The sequence below is a fragment of the Channa argus genome, chromosome 5 (genome assembly GCF_033026475.1).
Source record: "Channa argus isolate prfri chromosome 5, Channa argus male v1.0, whole genome shotgun sequence".
In the NCBI taxonomy this organism is placed as follows: Eukaryota; Metazoa; Chordata; class Actinopteri; order Anabantiformes; family Channidae; genus Channa; species Channa argus.
In genome coordinates, this window is record NC_090201.1 from 9,009,668 (window position 1) to 9,028,398 (window position 18,731).

Consider the following 18,731-nt stretch of genomic DNA (forward strand, 5'->3'; position numbering starts at 1 on the left):
CTGATGGTTCAAAATAGGTCTCTATTTTTATATTTTAAGGTGCAGTGCAGTATGTACAAACTGAATGTCCACACTATTGTTATCAGTAGTGCACATGTGGTTCCAAGGGCAAAAGTACACTTACTCAAAGAGGACAAAAAAACAGCTGCTACACTGTTATTTTATGGATTGTATTATTCAAACATGATGCATTTGACATCACACTCTAATTAGTAATGTCACAGCAGGGACCCTCCATCAGCTGCCAAAGGCTAAACACTTGTGACATCACTGACTGGGGTGTGCCCACAGAAAGAACACCCTTGAAAGTTTTCAGAGGACTGCGGTAGCATTTTCATTTCTCTAGGTTAAGAGTAGATTTATTGTTTTCTAACTTAAAATATTTTGGAAGCAGAGTATTAATATTAAAAATAAAACTCTTAAGACAAAGCATTTTTTAAAAAATATTTTATCTTTTATGTCTTCACAAGAGCTATCATTTTAAATATAATGAAAAAAAATCACTTTTAACCAAGCATGAGCCAGGTGAAAACAAACTCAACATTGATGTAAAGTGCACCCCTTCTGAACTGGCTATGTTGTGCTTCCTTGAAGAAAATAAAAGATTTTACGGCTCAATATCATTGTCACTTTGCAGAGTTTTCATTGCCAAGCCCCACAGAGTTACACTGGAGATTAACTGCCCCTCACCAGGCCTGTAGGAGCCACTGTTGGTCCTATTAGACCCTGGTAGGGAAGTGCAGGGATTTTCTGTGGGAGGCACATAAGGCCTCCCCACCACACCCCTGCTCAGCTCCACTGAAATACTGCCATTCTCCAGATAGGGACCATACACAGCTTCCTGAGACAGGGTGGGTTTGACCAGCTTTATGTGGTCTGGAGCAGTCAGGGCTGCACTTCTCTCTGGGTGGTTTGAGGAGAGGAGATGATGGGGAACCAGGGAGCGCAGCTCTGGAAGGGAGGTGGGAGTGGAAGCTGTACTGAGGTGCATGCTAGTAGAAGGAGTCTCTATATGTGGTGCTGGCTCTGATGGTGTCGAGGGTTTAGCTAACCCTGTGTGAGGCATCATTGGGGAGATGTCTTGCTCACTGGTAGAGGCAGCCTTACTGTGGCTGACAAGTTTAGGGAAAGAGGCAGAGGCTCCATCTGTGCTACGTGTTTGCTCAGAGTTGTCGGTGACTGAGATGTCAGCTGGGGCCCCCTTGCAGTGCATGCTGCTGTGTCTCCTCAACATGGCACAGCGAGTGAAGCTCTTTCCACATGCATTACAGATGTATGGTTTGTCACCAGTGTGTGACCGTATATGACGCTGCAGATCCCCCGAGCCGTTAAAACATTTCCCTGCATGGATTTAAAAGACACACTGAGTCTAAAACTTCACTCCATATGGAAGCAAATACATAATTTACAGAACTAGGTTGTAGAGTAATATAATGCTAGTTCATATCATACTCTTAAGCAGTTATGGCGTTTAATTATTTTAGCAGGTTAAACATATGCCATTCAAAATCAGGTGGTGCCAAGACATCTTTTTAAGAGACTAACATAACATCATAACATGACTGACTTTAATGATGGAGACATCACATGTCCTGCACTTAATAATAGCAAATTATACTGATTTTTAACTGGACAAAAACTCACTTTGGCATGTGTGTGTATATATGATGGTGGCTATCTATGTTGTCAGGCATGCAGACATGAAATAAGGATTCTTACCACACGTGGCACAACTGTGGGGTTTTTCTCCAGTGTGGCGGGCCTTGTGCTTCAGAAGCTTCCTGTGTGTGTTGAAGGATTTTCCACACTGGTCACAGATAAATGTCTTGTCTGTGACATGAGTCCTCTTATGTTCCCTCAGATTGCTTAGGTTGTTAAATCCTGAACAAAACACATGTACATGTGTGTAACAGTTTGTGGCTCTAGAAGCTTCCACAATATTTGATTAGAACGTTGCAATTACACGAAGATTGTTATCAGCTGTACAATAAAGACAATGTCTTGTATTGAGAGCTGTCACATACCTCGACCACATATATCGCATAGATGTGGCTTCTCTCCCGTGTGGACCACTTTATGACGCTGAACATCCCCTGAAGCGGTAAAGCTAAAAAAGAAAAGGTAAATATTTTATCAACAGGCCATTGTAGGAACTATAATATACTGGAAGTTTAATAATTTAAAATGTAATGTTAAAATTGTTTTGCTGAGGCTTTAATTCAGATTTAAGAGGGCACAGGATAATGTAAATAATAGGAAAAACAATACTTTACCCTTTACCGCATAACTCACAGATGTATGGTTTCTCTCCAGAATGTCTCCTCAAATGAGTCTGCAAATTTCCAGCCTGTAAACCAAATTTGTTACACTAATATAAAAATAGAATAAGACCACCTAAGAATCATGTTAAATTAAATGTAACACACAAGCCCATACCTGTGAAAAATTCCTCCCACAAACATTACAGTGAAAGGGTTTCTCACCTGCAACAATAAATGTAGATTTTAAGTCCTTAACGAATACTACAAAACGACTGGGTTAGCTGAAATGTGTTGTTGTGCATAAGGTACTTATAAACTATAAATACCTGTATGCGATCGCTTGTGCAGCTCTAGGTTGCTTGGGTGTTTGAAGATCTTTCCACACACCTCACAACAATACTGCTTGTGTCCTGACTGCTGCTGTGGCTCAGGAACACTCTTTAGGTTTTGCTCCTCCTGGTTCACAGGTGCAGGACTAGGGAGTTGTGCATCTGTTGCGGTCTCAGAAACCTCCGCAGTGCTTGCAGCAAGAGCCTCAACGGGAGCTTCGGAAGCTTTAGCCTGGATGACAGGTTCTTGTTGATGACTCTCTTTGGGACAGTTGAGAATGGGTTCACTTACTGATTCAGCACACATCTCTTCCAAAGCTTTCTGAGACCGCAGGTAGTTGTACTTTTTTAGGTACACAGTCTTCTTTGGGCGCACTGGCTTGTTAAGCATGGAATCTGCTGGGTCAGTGTTGGGAGAGTTTACATTTTCTGACGGAGTTAAAGATGAGACAGGGTTCTTTTCTGTTGCCACAGACGTCAATGGAGGGTTAGGCTGAACTGTGTTTCCTGAGCATACAGATGTGTGGCTGCTTCCCTGGGCAACGAGCTGACACTGTTGCTCCTCTGTCACTACCAAAGGGCCCGGGCCTTGATTGGAGGCCATATTAGTCTGAATTGCACTTTGTTTGAAGTACTGCTTGCTGTAAAAGTTACGGAGCTTGTAGCCATGAACCAGTTGTTTTTCTACAGGTCCCTGGGTGCTGCTAGCTGTGTCACAGTTGGAACTGCTATTGGGCAAAGAAACAGACAGCCTTTTGGTCTGGTCCACATCACTGCTGAACCCAGGCCTCTGGGCATCAGAGGGACAGGGAAGGTCAACATCATGAGGAAGATTGCACCCCAACAGGCAGTCGGGCTCTGTGCTCAGCATGCCTGGGAGAGAAAATGGAGGGATTTCCACTGGGGGAGGACAAGGTTTGAGGAAAGCATTACACATGCTTTGCACATTTGGAACCTGCAGACACTGAGCAATGTCCAGTAGTGCTTGCACATTATCTTGGTTGATATCAAGATGGGAGGTGTACATGTAGTCCAATATTTGGCCAATGCCACTGACATCCTGGATAACCAAGTTGAACACCTCATTCTTCTGACTAGGACAATTTTGGAACAATGACCTGCAAATAGCAATGACAGATATTTACTTTATATTCTATCAAAATAGCAGAGAATCATTATTGGACAAAGTGCAAGGAATGGAAATATGACACAAATCGAATTATTAATCGCTGCATGAAATATGTAAAAGCACCTGAAATAGGAGCTGAAAGCAGCAAGCACATTTTTATGTGCTTTGAAGCAGACACCTTTGACCACAAGCATACAGTCACATAGCAGTCCCTGAATCCTCTGCTCCTGGAGCTGCTGTAACAGATAGGAGCTATGGCTGGACAGGGCGTCCATGGTCACTCAGCTGCTGAAAGACTTGTCCATGAGAAAGCTAGCCAAGAGGACACATGTCAAAGAAACTTATTCAAGAGTTAGTTATTATTCCTTTGTTGAGCTAATCTTTGAAACGCAACCATGATGAAAAGGATGTACGCGTGTTTGGAAACTCTATTAAACGACGATATTCCTATAACGCAAAATAATTCAACAACCACGCAGAATCCAGTGCGTTTAGGAAGCGAGACCAACCATGCAAAAATTGGCGAACAAGCTAACAACATAGCTATGCTAAGTAAACTATAGCTCTAATTATTTAGGATTAATGTAACAGCATTAAGACTGACATTTTCAACCGAGACTAAACTTTTTAATGCTACCTAGTTTTAATTCCGCATTGGTAGCCATAAATATAAATCCAAACCCACATAAAAGCCTCCATATTTTCTTTGAGTGATGGGTCACTTTTCGAGCGTAATAACGTTACATCACATCCTGGTACAGCTCGTATTGCGAGCTGTTCAGACATGGCACAGATAAAAGGAACATAGTGTGTGGTGGTGTAATTAATTGTTGTATAATTACATAGTATAATTTAAACTGACAACATGATGCAGCTGACATGTTTGAAGTCGTCATACAAAACCTTTCATGTATAAAACAATATGCGGCCACCTTAAGCTAGGAACTCTTACTCGGTTGTATTTCCACACGAACGCCTAACAATGTAGCTACCGGGTAACGATATGGTCACGTGTGTTTTGAAAAGTTTAAACGAATGGGACGTTGCGGGTGTTTGTTGCGTTCATATGCAAATTTAAAACAATCCAAAGTTAGCATTGTGGCTCCAAAACATCTAGCCAGTTAAATATACCCCTACTACTTGTAGCCATCGGTTTATCTCAATATTTCTAGCTTTGATAACGTTGACCACGTTTCTTTAGCTAACATTAACGTTAGCTCCTATCAGTACTGTCAACAGGCTGATCCTGCTTTCGCACGAGGATCGAACTCTTGTCTGTTTTAATTTTTACACGATTTGAGACGTGAGTTTCAGACGAAGAGTCGCTCAAAATGGTTTTCTTCACTTGCAATGCGTGCGGCGAATCTCTGAAAAAGGCTCAGGTTGATAAACATGTGGCCATGTGCCGAGGCTGCCAGATCCTGTCCTGCATTGACTGTGGTAAAGACTTCTGGTAGGTTCACGATCCGGAGTTAACTTTCTGCTTTCTATTTGCTCTAGCTAGTTAAAGGTAGTTAGCAATGCATGACCACTATGTGCTAGATACCTACATGTGTGCATTGGTTTTTTGTGCATGGTTAACAGGGGCGATGACTACAAGAACCATATTAAGTGTATTAGTGAAGATCAGAAGTACGGAGGCAAAGGCTACGAGGCAAAGGCGAACAAAGGAGATGTGAAACAGCAGCAGTGGATCCAGGTAATATACATTAAAATGAAGTGAATCTCTGTTAATGTCCTGCCACTGTATGTTTCTAGCTAAGTTCATGTTTCATTACTAAAGAGAATCCACGAAGCCATGAACAAACCGGGAGTCAGTGCAAAGCTGAAGGATGTGCTCAAACAAGTCAGTACATATGATAATGTCCCAAGAAAAAAGGCCAAGTTTCAGGTTGGTGTGTACTTAAACTACATGTCTTAATTCTTTTATATTTTAATGCTCAGAGTATCTGACCCTCAGCAGTGTTTCACTAGAAACATTTTGTTTGTAGAGGGAATAGGGACTTGCATACACAAAACACCAATTTTCATTTTCTGACTTTTCCTCAGAACTGGATGAAAAACAGTATTAAAATAGCCAACACCAGTCTTCATGATCAGGTGTGGGACATCCTCACTGCAGCTGAAAATGTAAGTTCTTCTGCTTAAAGGTTATACTTGTTGTTTAACTGTTTTCCTGTGTACATTATTCTGTTGACATAGTGCAGACATGTAACCATTTCAGCAATCAAACATAATTACAAACTTAACATAATTACAAACATAACACATCACTTACACTATAAATGAAGTTGTTTGTTTATATTTTCTAAACTACACATCACATAGTGACAGTAACAGCCTACAGCAGTATTTGCTATACAGTATTTGTATATGTAGAGGAAGCCCAACAAATCCCCCTTGAACAAGCCCTAGGCAACATTTGAGAGGAAAAACTCTCTTTTACAGAAGAAACCTCCAGCAGAATTAGGCTCAGGGTTGGCGGTCATCTACCTTGACCCTTTGGGGTGATTGGAAAGTGGAGAGAGAAAAGATAAGAGCAACAAAAAGCAACAACAAAACATTATACATGTTGATAGGACGAGTAGCTGCACACTGGAAAACGCACAGCTCCAAAGCCAAGGAGACCTGTAGAAAGGGACAGAGAGAGGGAGACAGAGGGGGAGAAGCACAACAACGGGAGAGAGAAGACACGAAATTAATAGCATGCAGTGGTGAAAAATAAATGTATCGAGAGAAAGAGGAGAGGAGCTCATTGCACTTTCAGGAGTCCCCCAACACTCTAAACCTATAGCATCTTAAGTAGGAGCTAGTTCAGGTTGACTGAGCAGTATTAACTGTAGGCTTTATCAAAAAGGAAGGTTTTAAACCTAGTCTTAAAAATAGAGAGGAGAAAAATAGAGAGGGTGTCTGCTCCCCGAATCTGGATTCGAAGCTGGTTCCAAAGAAGAGAGGCTTTTGGAAACTCTGGGAACCACAAGTAGGCCTGTATTCTGGGATTGAAGTGGTCTAATCGGGCAATACAGTACGAGACCTTTTAAATATGATGGAGCTTTGCATGTAAGGCAGAGAGTTTTGAATTCTATTCTAGATTTTATGGGAAGCCAATTGAGGAAATCTAATGAAGGAGAAATATGATCTCTCTTGCCAATTCCAGTCAGCACTCTTGCTGCAGCATTTTGGATTAATTGAAGGCTTTTTTTAATTGCTGGTGTCGTGGCAAAAACTGTAAGGTAAGTTTAGGATGCAAAAGGCAGCTCACAGTCTCGGTTATGGTGAGTTTAATCAGCAAGACAAAGAAACATACAGAGCAGAACAGATCTACACTCGAGTGGGTCATACCAGATTTGACAAGGCAATGGCCAGTTGGACAGCTATGGACCGGTTATGGCTGTCTTTTAACCACTCAGCTTAGCAGCTGATTTTGCATAAATGCATAAAGGAAGGACTCAATGCAAATCAACCATACAGAACATACACACAGTGGTCAGGAATCTAATTAGCAAGTATCTGAGTCTACTCATCTCCTATGTGTTACCTGCTGGGACAGCTTCCTGATGAAGCGCTGGTCTAAAGACACTGCAGACAGCAGGATTTTAGCATTAGCTGTGTGCACTCCTGCACCGTGAATGCAGATTGTGGTAGAGAGGTTAAATTCGGCACAACATGCAAATAAGTAAAATTACTGTGCCTAGGCTCATATAGGGCTAATATGTTAAATAAGTCATTCAAATTAGGCCATAGAAGGATGGATTAACAGTATGTTTTAATAGTTTTGTTAAGGAAAGAAAAAGCATTCCCATGTTTTCAGTATCTAAACTGACTTTCATTATTCAACACAATCTGACAGGCTCTAGCACCTCCCCAGCAGACTAAAGAAGATAAAAGCACAGCACCTGAAGTCAGAGTGAATACCAATGGAAATGAAAAGCAGAATGGTCAACCAGAAGTCGAGAAGAAGAGGAAGCTAAACAAACAGGAGCGTAAAGAGGCCCGTCGGCAGAACAATGGGAAAGCCACGAAATCTGCTGAAAAAAACGTCATACAAGAGCCAGAGGTGGCCCAGGAAGGCAAAAAGAAAAAGAAGGACAGAAAGAGAAAGTTTGGTTGTGAGGAGGATGGAAATGAAGAACCGAATGGGCACAGTGCTGGAAACGAGAGTTCCAGCAAGAAAACAAAGGGCAAGTGAGACATTTTTCTGAATGTGTAAAGTGTGTGACTTTTTCAGGCAGCCAGTGGTGTCTTACAGTCATGGCACTACTATTAGGATTTAATAACCTGTAGTTACAATTTTCATGCCTTTCTGACACAATAAGGAATAGTGACATTTGCATCAGTACACGCAGGTAAATAATTAATAACATGATTTTGAGATTGAAATGCTAATGTCCACTTATGTACATTGTACAGTAATAGTCATATGTTGCCAAGTATGCTCTTTTTAATTGGGACCAATTGTTTTTCCCTTTCTACCCCCTTTTTTTTTTTGCTGGAAACTGTAGATGTATTTGTTTAAGTGTTTGCTTTACTATAAAAGTCCTTTATCTACCATTTCAGTTGATGAGACATCAGAGGATGCTTTACACATGTCAGAGGAGACTGAGGATCAAGATGTTTCCAAAGGTAACATAGTTAATAGTAAATTATGGCATTTAGTAGATTCATTATAGTGATAATTGGCAAAACCACAAGGAGTCAGTATTGTTGCTTTTGGTAACAGTAAGAAAATGAACCACTGTGAATATTCTGGGAGCTAATGTGTCTGATCAACCTATAGGCAAATTCAACTGGAAAGGAAATATCAAGGCAGTACTGAGAGAGTCACCTGACCAGGAACTGCCTTTGAAGAAACTCAGGAAGAAGGTGAGAAATACGGTATTATGATCAGTGTGTGCAGATAAGTACATACAGTGCAGTCCATATTTTTTGAAAATGTGATGTTAATACTGTGTTTGTCTCTCACAGGTTTTGGCAGCCTACTACAGTTTTACTGGTAATGGAAATTTTAAAACTGAGGAGGAGGTGCTAGCACTTTTCACCAAGAAGATCAACCACAATCCAAAGTTTAGAGTTTTGAAAGAAAGAGTTAAGCTTGTAAAGTAGAGTTTATCTCGTACCTCTGAGAAGAAATGTATGTTCATAGAATTTTAAAATTCAAAAGTCACTGTTCTCTGCCATCGTCACTTATATGTTTTTTTTTTTAGTCAATGCCATGGTCCCAAAGATTAAATAACTTTATTAAAGAGTTCTGAGTCTTGTTCCTTATTGCAGAAAGCCTGGTCAGCAGAGTTTTACAAATGATCGTGGACCATGTCAGTGTTGTATAATTTATAAAATGACAATTACATGGCTGCTCTGTTCCACATTCCAAGCCCACAGTAAGGCTGGGAAATGGCATTTTATCTGTGGGATTAGATGTTGAGGTAGGGGGAAGGGGAAGGGGAGAGGTGCACCTGAGGTGAATTTGACTCTCACACGGGACGAAGTTAATGCACATTCCTCGGCACCCCGAACGGGGTTCACTTGGCCAGGGACACAGAAGCTCCATAGAAGCAAGATGCTTGGTGTCAGCCTCAGGTGAAGTTTTAATGTCTGATTTTCTGCCGCTAGAATGAGCAGCCTCTTTACCCTGTACACACACGGGGAAATCAGCTTTATGAAGCTCTGCTAATCCCAGTAGGTTTAACACTGATGCTTATTCATCACACTGCTTACCTGTAACTGAATATTGCATACTTGGGGTATTAGTCAAGCTATTACTCAAGTTTGCTAGTATTAAAATGGCTATTTCTACTTCTCAGTTAGGAGTCAGTATTGCTTAATCCATTTGTTTTAATAATCCAGCCTACCCCAGTAAATAATCACAAACTAAGCCTGTGCACTGTTGCAAGACAAATCTGGTTTGCTAGGTCAATATTTCATTTCTGTCATTAGATATTACAGGATGAACCTTGTGGCCTTTTACTTTGGTCATAATGGCAGCCTTAGATTTTAGAACAAGGGCTAACTATAAATTATGAAGGGAGACTATATCTGAAAGGGAAAATAACACATTTTCTTAGAAATAAAAAGTAATAAAGACTTGCTGGTTTCAGTACACTAAGGGTGTTAAGTAGTGCTAAACTTTTGATTGACCTTGCTGTGTAACTGACATTCAGCTTCACTACTTGGGGTATTATTGTGGGTGGATTAATGAATTTGCCTGCATGACCAGGGGTCAGTCAGGGTGCCCCTTGGCCAGTTACACAGTTAGGTCAATCAAAAGTTTAGCAATACTTAACACCCTGAACAAGTCTTTTATTACTTATGAATTATGGGCATGTTTTATTTTCTTAGAAAAAAATTGGTTAATGCAATATCTAACTGTATGCAATATGTAACGTGTATTTTTCTGTTACAGTCGGTATGACATGAGTACAATTGCTCCCTTTATGATTCTTTTAATTGTTTCATAGCTACAATGTTTATAAATATTCACTGTACTGTAGCATATGGAACGTTTGTCCTACAAATGTTACTGTCTCAGCTTTATGTTGTCATTACACAGAAAGCATTGTACAGCAGTGAGTACACCTATTGTACTGAATGTTACTTGTGCTATTATAGAGTGGAGGTAAACATGAGCAGGTATTTCTCCTTTTACTAATCCCCAGAGTAAGCACCAGACTACCAAGGGTGGCATCTCAGAGTATGAGGTAACACCCTTATCTGCTGCATCTGCACAGGAACAAGAAATGCCCATAAAGTAACTGAGGAACCTGTCCCCTTTTTTTGCTTTTAGACGTGCGAAAGTCTCAAGCTCCCCATACAAGTAAAAACTTAAAGGAAGGACGGATTTACCATGGCCCCTGTACAAACCCCGTTTCCATGAAAATTGGGATGTTGTGTAAAACGCAAATAAAAAGAGAATGAAATTGTAAACTTTTGATTGTAATATACTATATAGTACAAAGACAACATCAAATGTTGAAACATATAGATTTGATTGTTTTTTAAAGTGCTTTTTAAAACAGTCTGTAAGTATTGAGCAACTGAAGAGACCAACTGCTATTAGTTGCCACTGATCTGTCATCCATATGACATGAGATGATCAACAGGTTTTGGAGCTATGGTGAATTTACAGATTTGCAAAATACAGATATGATGTGCATTCACAATTCTCTAAATCTTTTCATTATTTTATCTATTGAATATGATGAAATCCTTAAATCAAATTTATCAGCTTGAACTTTTGTTCATTTGTTCACATATGTTCACTTAGTGTTCCAGTATTTACAATCACAACTCTGTTTCAGATGATTTACAAATCCTTCAGTCATTTTTATTTTTTAAATAAGGAGAACTTTACACAATGCCCAAAATGTTCTGAATGTTTTTTTTATTTGTATCACATTATTAATTGCAAGAGTTATTAAAAAATAGAAAAGTTTTTCCTAGTATCTGTAATACTGTGCAACTCCATCAAATATGACCAAAAGATAAAATGCAAACAGTTTGACAAAAACACAACAGCGTTACAACCTTTATTATAGTAAAATTATAACAGGGCTATATTAGAGTGCATTAGTTAAAAATTTACCAAATGAAGTAATGATGTGGTCAGTTGCAACTTCTGACAGACCATTCTTGTTACTTCTAATAATAAATGTATATTGTTAATGTACTAGGTTTAGCATCCCCCTATATTGCCAAGGGGTTCATTAAAAATGATAAATAAGTTAATTTGTTAATTACAAATTTATTAGTTACTAACGAGGAAATGTTTGTAGCTAATTGTGCATTAAATATTGTGTTGTTGAAAAAATTTGTTTTACTCTTTTTACGCCACGGCATTTCATAATAAAGGGATACTAACCTTTGCACACGACCGTACACAAGGGCTGGTAGCAATAAATAAAATATTTGCTTTTATTTTATTTTTTTATCATTTCCTTACACTACTTACTCATTGAGACACAAGGTCCCATTTTCAAGAGAGACCTGTTTCACACTATTCATGCACATCTTGTCATTGCTTTGTTTTATGATACCACAAAGGCATCAGCAATGTTATATTTTTTCCACTGGACTATGTGCTAAAAAACAAAAAAACAAAAAAACTCACAACATTTAACAGACAGGCAGTAGTCCAGTTTGTTTGAGATTATTTGTATCAATATGTTTTTTAGGAAGCTGTATTCAAAACAAACTTACATGAACTTTAATGTCAAACCTTTTTAAAAACCCTCTAGTACGGTATGTGAGATGATTGCATTAGACATGGATTTTATTGGTAGAGCAGAGATGATGATAAACCAATATTTTCCACTAAGCACAGCTTTGATGTAATTCACTGTAACTAAATTTAAATTAACTATAAATGTAGCCTAATGATTACATGATGTGCTTCCATAGTTTAATTGGGGGACATACTTTTTATTACATTTTTGATCCATGCTATACATGTCAATGGAGCAAATTAAACATTGTTTGATATATATTTAAAAACAGATGACATTAAAGTAAAATTTAAAAAGTAAAACAAATTAAAAATACATGTTTGTATAATGCATAAAGCTAAAAACATTTAATTAAATACTGGCTTTTAATTTGTTAATAAAACTGTGAGCTTATTTCATTTCAAATTTCTAATATATTTCAAAAAACCTTAATGTTGTTCTCTTGCTACGTTTAGTTAAATTCAGGTATATGTGGTAAACAGCAACTACAAATGTCGCTATCGAGTGCGTCACTAAAAGGCGACTCCGTATCTATCAGGAAGTGTCCTGTAATCACCAGTTTAGTTCTGCGAGTTTATGCATGTAAAGGACAGTAACTATACAATGCTTAACGACAGTGAACTGGCAACTCTGCGGAATAGATTTAAGAAAGATGCGGAGTTTCTTATGCAAGCAACAACCTCGACTGACAATGATGGAAAGAGTAAGCTTCTGAAACATCATGGTGGCTAACGTTAGTGACATTAGTGAGTTTTCGTACTGAGCTAACGATAACAAGGGGATGTAACGTTAACGTTACTGACACAGATAACGTTACATACTTCTGGCTTAAAGCACTGACATCCCTAAATGCTAGTAGCATAGCTTAGTGGCAAATTAGCAGAGCAAACATTATTATTAAAAAAAAGGTTAAATCCGTAAAATTTTTAAATAAATGGTTAGAGAAATATGCTGGTTACTACTGCAATTTAGGTCGGGGGTGGGCAGCTTGTAAAAAGGACAAGTTTCCAACTTTGAGGTCCTCAGTGGCAGAAGTCCAGCAATTCTTGATTGTTTTGACTGTGTGCAAACGCTGTATCAGCTCAGTAACATAATACAGGGAATGTCTACTCCCACTGTCCCCAATCCAAGGGTCATCTCTTTTACACTGTAAACGGATAACTGTAATACAAGCAGCAGACCCAACATTTGTGGAGTGGTCCCCCTTTTTATAATAATGGCAGCTTATATTCCAGTTTACATACCGTTACAGCTCCTTCTGGCAAGCTGACTTGCTATAGTGTGTCCTGTATTCAAGATGGATCACTAGTCACAACCTTGATTAAAGATGGAGGCCAACTATTTGACTCGGGCATGGAGTTCATTGTGGAATCTACACAGACTGGAGCAACATGCAAAGCACTTCAGCAGCCAACAACAGGCTGCGATACGTTTAATCAACCAGTAAATTATTGAGATTAATAGCTCTCTAAGAAATCGGATTACCCCAAAGAACATATGTCTTCAGAAGTTCCTCAAACCTGAAAACTGGGCAATTAGCTAATTCTGGTAAAGCAAGAAACTCATATGTGCAAGTAAACGATATACCATATTGTAACCCCTTCAGTACTAGCTTAGTTTGAATTATCCTCTGTGCTTCAGTTGTACCGTACCACCGTTTTGCTCCATGTCTTAACATCTGGTTAAACACTGTTGAGACTGTAGTGAAACCGAATTGTTGAGAATTAAGGTTGTACAAATCCGTTTGTTATAAGGGAGACACACAGATTGCAAATCCTCCTCTAAGAATCAAGTCATAGTTGTGTTTTTTTCCATTACCTTTCAGGTCAGGAGGAAAAAGATTCCAAACCACTTCCTCGCATCAACAGACACTCTGTTTTCTGGATCCTGGCATCAATAGGTGTTACCTACTATGTGGATTTCATTCACAACATCATGGAAAATGATGATATAAAAAGGTATTTAAGATTTGAAGATACATTTTTCTAAAATCTCTTTGACTCCTTAACTGTCATCTATATTATAAACATTCAAGTAAATCACGTGACCTAGGTAGCTGCCACTGTTTCATCTGAGCATATCAATATTTCACTGTGACATATTGTCATCATACAGTAAGGAGACACCCAATTTGTTATTTTCTATAAATAACCTCTACACACATTAAGCTTTGTTCCCAGAAAGCCTTTATTTTAGAAAGAAAGGTGGCAGCATACAGAAAGAATCACATATATTTTTTTGTTTTTTTCTTGAGTTGTTTCCTTGGTATACAATACCAGTAAAACAACTGCTATCTGATACCACTGGGAAACTGTTTAGGGTATTGTGAACGAGGCCGTCTGTTGTATTTGAATAGCTTCATTAAGCCTTTACAGATTCCCTTCTGGTCCTAAATGATTATTCCTCCTTTTAACCTGTTTTTCCAGTTGGTGGTTTAATGTGGGTCTGGTGCTCCTTGGAATCTGCTTGTCTCTGGCCATGTTTTGCATTGTGTACCTGGAGTGGTTTAAAGGTATCCAGCACTATGATCATGAATATCCTGCCATCCCTCCCATCAGCACTGCAGCTTTCCTTGCTGCATCATGCAGGTAAAACAATAAAAACTGTACAGTAAATTAAAAAAATGGAAACTGCTTTAACATGCTCCAGTCCTACAAATTTCCTAAAAAAATATATGTTTTGGGACTAAAGATATTACAACACCAAACAAATTATCCTGGCACATGATGAGATGGGACATGCCACTAGTTCACTGCACAAATGTGTTGCCCAATGAGTAATGGGTAATGACATGGGAAGGGCACTCCCCAAACCATGGCTACAAAGGTGGACATACACCGTTACATAAAACATCATTGTATGCTGTAACATTAAGATATTCCTTAAATTGAACTAAAGAGTCTAGTGCAAACTACGGAAATAAAGACCAAGTTCAAAAGAACATAAAAGTATGTGGACAGGGGTGTGGTGTATTTGTCAGCCTATTGGACAGATCTTGGTTTGTCTCTAAGCTTTGGACCTTTAGCTTTCTGAATGCTTGACCTTTTGAAGTCGGGCACTTTAGCACTGCTCTCTGCTGTTATATGCTACGCAGGAAGCTCTTTGCTGGTGTTGATTCTCAGTTGTGCAATATTACCGACATGTAAAATAATGCTTCTATTGATAATTCATTTCATAAATATGCCTTCATTGATATTTATAGCCCCTGTGTCCATTGTACACTGACACAGGTGTTGTACTTGGTTAGACCTCTTCCCAGGACTTTGTGAACTTGCACGGACTGTATTTTATTGCCATCTGTCTCAAGTTTCTAATTGTGCAAAATAATTCAAAACACCTGTGTGGTTTTGTAATATTTTAAACCGCTTAAGAAACACTATGTTTGAAATAAACCTTGTTGCTAAGATCAGTTGCACTAAATTGCCATATGCTTTATTTGTTCTCCTGACGCTTGAATAAGATGCAATTTGTTAACCAGTTGTTGACTGCTTATTGTTTGCTGGTCTGATTTCTAAAACCAGCAAAGCTCTTTAGCTTTCAAAGCTCTGATATTCTGCACAAAGGTGCAAATTAATTTCTCACATCTCTGCCTATCAATGAAGAGCATTATATACTGGTGAGGCATGAGATTTGTATCAGGATGTGTACTGAATCCACCTTGTTGAATTCAGGTTGACTCAACACCGATTTGTGACTTTCAAATAGCTGACTGGAGAGATGAAAGTAAGAAGGTTTCAGAGACACAAAAAATGCACAATTTGGATGCTCTCTTAAGTAGTAAATTAGCTTTTCATAGCTTGCAAAATTATTTCACACTGGCTTGCTGGGAAGCCAGTTTTTCTGCATTTTAACTGAAGCTGAAGCGACCGATCTGTAAGGCTTTGCATCACATTGATGGGGGCACTCGTGCATTGCATTTTAGAATCAAATATCAATCAAATACTGTTTTGTCCTGTGTTGTTAAATTATATTTGGTATATGTGTAATTTGTAAGTGATATTTGTCTTTCTCCTGCAGCTTCAACATAGCACTCTGGCCAGTGTGGTCCTTCCTCACTCCACTCATTCTCTTCACACAGTTCATGGGTGTGGTCATGTTCATCTCTTTGCTTGGATGAATGTGACAGGTACTTTGCACAAAATGTGATATATTTTTTTCATTGTTAAAGTAATTTCAGTGAAAATTACACCTTACATTTTAAAACCTAGACTGACAACCTGTCCGGGATGTACCCCTGCCTCTCTTCCAGGATGGAAACTTTATTCTTCATATTTAATCACAACTTTACATCTTCTTTTGTCTTTTTGGGTTTTTTTTTTTGCTCCATAATGACAACTTGTTAACCATAATGTAGAATTTTGTTGAAGCAGTTTTTCTCTCTTGTTTACACATACATCACACAGAACACAATGGTACCAATAAAATAAATACACTTTGCAAACAACTTGTATAATCCCTTTTGTAGAGGCAGGTGTTTGGGTGGTCTAAACATTATCCACTCCAGAGATTGTTATATGACAAACACTGAACATTTATTCCGTTCCACGTTCCAATTGAGTGGATAAAAAAGTTATTACACAGAAAACATTTCTCAAATTAAATCCACAGAACAAGTTTCACAAATCAATTCCACAGAACATGGTAAGAAACAGTTTACCTCAACAGCTACACACTCAACTTTCCACTACCTTGTTGCGCTACCCCACTACCTTGTAGTCCATGTCTGTCCCTTAGCTTCAAAAGCTGTAAACAAACATTGTTTCCTTAACAACTGGTTAGGCAATATTCAAAGGCAGGTATGTGAAATCGTTGATGATGTCATTGGTGCGCCTATACATACGCTTCTTAATTTACCAAACACCTCAAGACCCAGCGACCACAGAAAAACCTAAACAGAACAAACAGGGCGTCAGCCAATACACCTTTTGTAAAATGACATTTTATGTTTCGACAGACAGGATGACATATTGCTATGAAACCACACACACCTTTTCTATAACATAATTGTAGCTGTTCTAAACAAGTCCCAATGTGTTTGAAGAGACAGTTTGGTAAATGCAAATTGAGAGTCAGCATTCTATCTTTTTGTACCTAAGTTATTCACAGCAGATCTTATTTTTACTGATTCTTTGTGCACATATACTACTGTAATTATCTTGTACCAGCACTGATGGGTTTGGCTGGTGCAGGTAAGCACTGTACGATTGCTGTGCTGTAGGTGTCCCAAGGGTTTAATCTTCTCAATTTGGGATTTTCCTCATAGAAACATAATACATTGTGTTTATTGTTATAGCATTTTTAGGTGTAATAAATATTTTAGCTCCAGTGTACATGCTGGATGGCCCTATTCTACTCAAGTGTCCCTGTAAACCATGCCAGTAAACCAGAAGGCATAATGTGAGGACACTGAAACTGAAGCTGGTAAATGTGCAGCTATAATCAGTTTTCTTACATACATCACTTTCCTCCTGTGATATGCCAAACTTGTCTGTTGAGCTTAGAAAAGTGTGTAAGTGACGGAGAAAAACTGTGACACGTAAAATCTGTTGATAAACAGCTAAAATTAAAAAAAAAGATTTTTTTTTAATTTCTAGTAAAGTGTAAAGTATCTGCTTATATTATGCAATGTGTTTGACTTTAATAAACTTTTATAACTAATCTTGTGTGAGCTTGTTTAGCTGTTTTTGACAAACTGTAACTACACAATGCAAAACACAAAGTTGGACCTTTGGCTACAACTAAAATCTCGCGAAAATTCTACAATCTGTGAATTAGATAACATTTTTAATGTTTTAATGATCTTTGGGACTTTGACCTAATACACTACCTGTTAACACTACATTTAACTTAGGTATAATGCACAGATACCAGTGTATATATTTAAATCTAATACTGTCTGGCAGTTAAATAATTTTCTAATTTTTTAGTTAAGTATAAGCATAAGTTTTAAGGAAAGGCTGTTCAGGTCAGTATTTAGATGCATCAATAGTTGCAGCCCTGAGCCTGTGTGAACAGGTCTCAATCAGCTTTGTACATCTGGAGAGAGCAATTTACTCTTTTTTTTGCATATCAGATTCTATCAGTAAACTGCCCTTTTCAAGTCCAGCCACAAATTCTCATTTGGATTGAGGCTGTCTTGCAGATTACATCCGGTTCTCCTCCATGTTTTGCTGCATTCATCCTAGTCTACTTTCACAAGCTTTCCAGAGCCTGCTGCAGAGAAGCCTCCCCATGCCAACGCCATGCTTCATGGTGTGTTTCTGATAATGTACAGTTGTGCAGTGTACCAAACAAACTTGCATCTTCTCTGATGGGCAAAAGCCAAGTTTGTGTTTCATCAGGCAATGGATGGATTATGTTTTGTTGCTCCTGGATTTCACTTCATTCCACAAGATTTCAGTGACATTTTTTTCCATCTCCAGGCTTAGTTTTTTAGAAATATTTTGTCCATGCAGTTATTTTGAATTTTCTTTTATAATTTAAATTATTTTGTAAAACATTTACATTTGTTTAAAAAAATGCAATTGACCACAAGTAGTTACAAATTGCAGCATAATTTGGATTATTAAAAGATTTAAAAAATCTCAAAAGTGACGTGTTACTTTTTTTGTTCAGTGTGATAGATTAAAAGTCAACATTTCCCTCAAGTTGAACGTTTTAACATTATAGGCCTGTGATGTGTTTTTAAAGGTGACAGTCGTTTAGCTTTTACATTAAATCATTGCACTGCTGATTGGTCTTCAAACTGCACTTAATCAGTGAGACTGATTTGAGGAAGTTCATTAAGTGCAAA

The 18,731-nt window shown here is 38.3% G+C and overlaps 3 protein-coding genes across 6 annotated transcripts; 2 read left to right on the forward strand and 1 right to left on the reverse strand.

Annotated features, from left to right (window-relative positions):
• zbtb49 (zinc finger and BTB domain containing 49) lies at positions 1–4,462 on the reverse strand. 3 transcript variants are annotated; one of them, XM_067503216.1, is made up of 8 exons: positions 4,405–4,462; positions 3,843–4,031; positions 2,588–3,708; positions 2,437–2,483; positions 2,274–2,368; positions 2,025–2,107; positions 1,720–1,881; positions 1–1,341 (listed from the first exon to the last, which is right to left on the reverse strand). In XM_067503216.1, the coding sequence occupies exons 2-8, from the start codon at positions 3,992–3,994 to the stop codon at positions 608–610; spliced, it is 2,394 nt and encodes a 797-aa protein (XP_067359317.1). In that variant the 5' UTR covers positions 3,995–4,031; positions 4,405–4,462; the 3' UTR covers positions 1–607. The 3 variants fall into 3 exon arrangements, with proteins under 3 accessions (XP_067359317.1, XP_067359319.1, XP_067359318.1); XM_067503217.1 differs by having other exon boundaries at positions 2–1,341; positions 2,274–2,347; positions 3,843–4,453; XM_067503218.1 differs by lacking the exon at positions 2,437–2,483 and having other exon boundaries at positions 2,293–2,347; positions 3,843–4,453.
• Positions 4,463–4,694: 232 nt separating this feature from the next.
• lyar (Ly1 antibody reactive homolog (mouse)) lies at positions 4,695–8,964 on the forward strand. Its single transcript, XM_067503223.1, has 8 exons — positions 4,695–5,172; positions 5,304–5,418; positions 5,503–5,610; positions 5,769–5,849; positions 7,570–7,900; positions 8,277–8,342; positions 8,497–8,582; positions 8,685–8,964. Exons 1-8 carry the CDS (start codon positions 5,051–5,053, stop codon positions 8,820–8,822), a joined length of 1,047 nt encoding a protein of 348 aa, XP_067359324.1. The 5' UTR covers positions 4,695–5,050; the 3' UTR covers positions 8,823–8,964.
• Positions 8,965–12,451: 3,487 nt separating this feature from the next.
• Positions 12,452–17,596, forward strand: tmem128 (transmembrane protein 128). 2 transcript variants are annotated; one of them, XM_067505648.1, is made up of 5 exons: positions 12,452–12,641; positions 13,764–13,896; positions 14,365–14,526; positions 15,956–16,064; positions 16,147–17,596. In XM_067505648.1, the coding sequence occupies exons 1-4, from the start codon at positions 12,515–12,517 to the stop codon at positions 16,053–16,055; spliced, it is 522 nt and encodes a 173-aa protein (XP_067361749.1). In that variant the 5' UTR covers positions 12,452–12,514; the 3' UTR covers positions 16,056–16,064; positions 16,147–17,596. The 2 variants fall into 2 exon arrangements, with proteins under 2 accessions (XP_067361749.1, XP_067361748.1); XM_067505647.1 differs by having other exon boundaries at positions 12,453–12,641; positions 15,956–17,596.
• Positions 17,597–18,731: the final 1,135 nt, after the last annotated feature.

Coding starts and splice junctions, on each gene's coding strand:
- zbtb49 (XM_067503216.1), bottom strand. CDS start 3,994: ATGGACGCCCTGTCCAGCCATAGCTCCTATCTGTTACAGCAGCTCCAG. Junction 3,709..3,842: donor GCTTTCAGCTCCTATTTCAG/GTGCTTTTACAT, acceptor TGCTATTTGCAG/GTCATTGTTCCAAAATTGTC. Junction 2,484..2,587: donor GCACAAGCGATCGCATACAG/GTATTTATAGTT, acceptor TTATTGTTGCAG/GTGAGAAACCCTTTCACTGT.
- lyar (XM_067503223.1), top strand. CDS start 5,051: ATGGTTTTCTTCACTTGCAATGCGTGCGGCGAATCTCTGAAAAAGGCT. Junction 5,611..5,768: donor GAAAAAAGGCCAAGTTTCAG/GTTGGTGTGTAC, acceptor ACTTTTCCTCAG/AACTGGATGAAAAACAGTAT. Junction 5,850..7,569: donor TCCTCACTGCAGCTGAAAAT/GTAAGTTCTTCT, acceptor ACAATCTGACAG/GCTCTAGCACCTCCCCAGCA.
- tmem128 (XM_067505648.1), top strand. CDS start 12,515: ATGCATGTAAAGGACAGTAACTATACAATGCTTAACGACAGTGAACTG. Junction 12,642..13,763: donor GACTGACAATGATGGAAAGA/GTAAGCTTCTGA, acceptor ATTACCTTTCAG/GTCAGGAGGAAAAAGATTCC. Junction 13,897..14,364: donor GAAAATGATGATATAAAAAG/GTATTTAAGATT, acceptor CTGTTTTTCCAG/TTGGTGGTTTAATGTGGGTC.